At 42.6% G+C, this 3,539-nt stretch overlaps 1 protein-coding gene across 1 annotated transcript; it reads right to left on the bottom strand.

Annotated features, from left to right (window-relative positions):
• Window positions 1–675: 675 nt before the first annotated feature.
• On the bottom strand, window positions 676–1,745 carry CCR4 (chemokine (C-C motif) receptor 4). Its single transcript, XM_010018219.1, is given in 2 exon segments — window positions 676–1,505; window positions 1,508–1,745. Coding segments are annotated over 2 exon segments (1,068 nt in total).
• Between the last annotated feature and the right edge of the window lie 1,794 nt (window positions 1,746–3,539).

Raw genomic sequence — 3,539 nt, 5'->3', positions numbered from 1 at the left:
TCTATACAATCTCTGGTTTTACCCTCTTGATTGCCAGATACATCTCCAGTGAATGAAAACTGAGTCTTGGGGTTAAGTACTTTTGCAACAAAGAACATTCATTTTTAAAGATATACTTTTAACCAAGATGCTTTGAATTTATTCACACATGCTGGAAAATAAGGTTTTTTTAAAGCACTTCTATCCAAAACACTTTTAAAATGTTAATTAAAATGCAGAATTGTTATCCTGAATTACAGTGATAAAGTAATTCAAAATGCCTATATATACACGTACACATAGGTGCATGTGGCAACTTGGATACCTAAGAGAAACTGTCTAGAACACAATGTAATGCATTTGCTTTGCGTCTTTGTGCACATAAAGAATATATTTTGAGTCCTTAATTACAGAGGGTGTATGCCCCTCCCTTGGGATGAAACATTTGGCAGTAGCAGGTGCTATTAAGAGATTGCTGAGTCAGAGGGAACAAGTCCTACACAGTCCCACACTTCACATCTAGGACACCTGCTCTAATAATCTTCAGAAAATCTGTAGAGGCAGGAATCAAAGCTGAAGTGTGTCATTATCCAGCACTAGCTTATTGTTAAACGCATGTGCATTTGCTTGGCTTTTCAGAGCTCTTGCCTTTGTCAGGTGGCTGGCTGGTGAGTCCCGTGGCCGGTGTGAAACACATTACAGAGTGTCTTGATCTCCTGTAGACTGTGTGTGGAAGGAACTGGTAGATTCAGAGTGGTAAGTGATGTGAACTCCACAGCACTTGCAAAGCTCTCCAGGTAACCACCAATTCTTAAAGAGCATCTTCACGTACTTCTTAAATTTTTCCCCCATGAAGAAGTAGATGACTGGATTGAGGCAACAGTGAGAAAGGCTGAGGATTTCTGTTACCTGGAAAGCATAGTCTAGATTCCTGCTCACTTGACAGTCTCTAAAGACTCCCATGATTTCCAACAGTTGTAAAAAGATAACAATGTTGTAAGGGGTCCAAAAGAAGAAAAACACAATCATGACAGCAAAGATCATCCTCACAGCCTTATTTTTTTTCTCATTTCTACAGTGAACTAATGTTTTAATGATCATGGAGTAGCAAAATACCATAACTGTAAGAGGGATTAGGAGCCCTAGAATGTTCATTTCCAAAGTAGAAAAAAGCTTCCATGCTATGAAATTGCCTGGATATCTTGGCTTGCAGGTAGTATAATTCTGTTCATTGAAAGATTCTGAGAATACGAGTTCTGGAACTGAGGCTGAAAGAGCTACAAGCCATACAACAAGGCTAGTAACCAAGCCATGGAAGGCAGTCCTTGCTTTCAAGGAAAAGACTACACGAACAATAGCCAGGTATCTGTCTATGCTCATGAGCATAATAAAAAATATCTCACTGTAAAACCCAACCAGGTATATCCATGAAATGATTTTACACCAGGGAGTTCCAAAAACCCATTGGTCTATCATGAAATAAGACCAGAAAGGCAAGGATAAAACAAAGAGCAAATCTGAGATTTCAGCAGGTACACATCAGTCATGCTCTTCAACCTCTTGTATTTGAAGAGGACCACAATGACCAGAATGTTTCCCGTGAGCCCAACCAGGAATACTAGACTATACAGAATAGGTAGGAAGAAGGCTGCAAACCTCTTGATGGTCTCCTTACTGCAGGGTTTTGGAGCATCGTTATAATTATCATAATACTCATATAAGGTTGAGTTGTCAACTTCAAAGGACTCTGTACTTGAAGAACTCATGTTTTTTCCCCCAGTTCCTGAGAAGGAAAGAGCATAAAAATGTCAGTGACTTTCGGTGCATGAGGATCATGTGGTTACCTCACAAGTCTGAATCACTAGCAGCAACTGACTTGTAGTTCCAACACACTTCTCATTACAGGTTCACAAATACTGTTTAAGCATCATGCATATGCACCCTTGCAAAATGGACTGTCATAGAACCACAGAATCAACCAGGTTGGAAAAGACCTCTAAAATCCTCCAGTCCAACCGTTGCCCAGAGCTGCCAAGGCCACCACTGACCCATGTCACTGAGGCCTCGTCTACACGGGGTGTGAACACTTGCAGGGATGGTGACTCCAGCACTGCCCTGGGCAGCCTGTTCCAATGCCTGAGCACCCTCTGGGGAAGGAATTGTTCCTCATCTCCATCTAAACCTCCCCTGGTGCAGCTTGAGGCCGTTTCCTCTTGTCCTGCCACTTGTTCCTTGGGGACCAGAGACCGACCCCACCTCACTGCAACCTCCTGTCAGGCAGTTGTAGAGAGCGATAAGGTCCCCCCTGAGCCTTCTCTTCTCCAGACTAAACCCCCCAGGTCCCTCAGCCGTTCCTCATCACACTTGACATGCATGTGTTTAGTCTTTGCAGCACTGTGCAGCTTGGATGTCAAGCATGCAGAACCTGGTGAAGAGGAAAACATGTAGGAATGAAAGATACAGACCATATATATCAAATCAGAGAGGGGTAAATCCTGTGTGGAATAAAGTAAAAAGCAAAGCTGCTATTCACAGCAGTTCAGGATTTCACCCCCCTATCTCATCAGGCAAACATCATCGTAAGAAGACAGTAATGAAAATGGATATGACCCTTCTAAAGAATTCATGCTTACTGAAAGCTGACGTGAGTTTTCAGTAAGTGCTGTCTCCAGTGGTCAAATGAATAACAGGAATTGGTCATTTTTGTATGCGTGTTCTTTTCTAATAGGCAGAGACAGGGGTTTGAGTGATGTTATTTCGAGGTAGCGTGGACACAGTGTAGATATACTGCTGATGTATCACTGATGTGTGTGTTATTCACATCACAACAAGTGTTACTGTTTTAGCCAGACACACCAGAATTTTTCTAAGCCTGAGTTCTGTCCTTCACCTTTGTGTTTATTTTTAGGCATAGCAGAATAGTATCATTCCTTTATTTGACTTTGCACTGTGCGTTGCTGCTACATAACAACAAACATTGATTTTCATTAACCCGACCCCTCCTGTGTGTCATCCCAGGCACAACACCTCTCCAGCCTACCATTCTGTTCCATTACACACACAGAGGAATTTAATCTGAATCACAAGTGACAGGGACAAAACTATTTGATGCTAATGGTCTAAGGATGAGAGCGTTGCAACAACTGCACCTAGACATACCCGAATGCAATACAGGTTCAGCGTAATACGCTGCGATACGTAAAACTGAAAACATACTCTCACAGAACACGCATACACCTCTGATGATGCAGGAGTTGTTAAAACTGCTTTAAAAGTTACCTGGGCAGCAAGAAAAGCCCAATGAAAGAGCATTGCAGCCACACACATGATGAACATACAGGATACAAAACTGCTGCAACAGCTGCATTTTGTGAACTTTACCTTTTCTCCTCCTTTCTTCTCGGACGATGGGAAGAAGCTTCTTTGCTCTAAGGGTGCAGAATCACTGGCTTCTCTCCAGGTAGCTCTGTGGAGGTGCTGCCTGCACAGCGATAGCCACCAGCTGCAGAAGCACTGGGTAGCTGCGTTTTAACGGAAGCTTCGTACTTCCTTACAGATGG

The sequence above is a fragment of the Nestor notabilis genome, unplaced genomic scaffold (assembly GCF_000696875.1).
Source record: "Nestor notabilis isolate BGI_N333 unplaced genomic scaffold, ASM69687v1 scaffold12757, whole genome shotgun sequence".
NCBI lineage: Eukaryota > Metazoa > Chordata > Aves > Psittaciformes > Psittacidae > Nestor > Nestor notabilis.
Note: the sequence above shows the minus strand (reverse complement) of the source record. Positions and strands in the feature narration are given on the sequence as shown.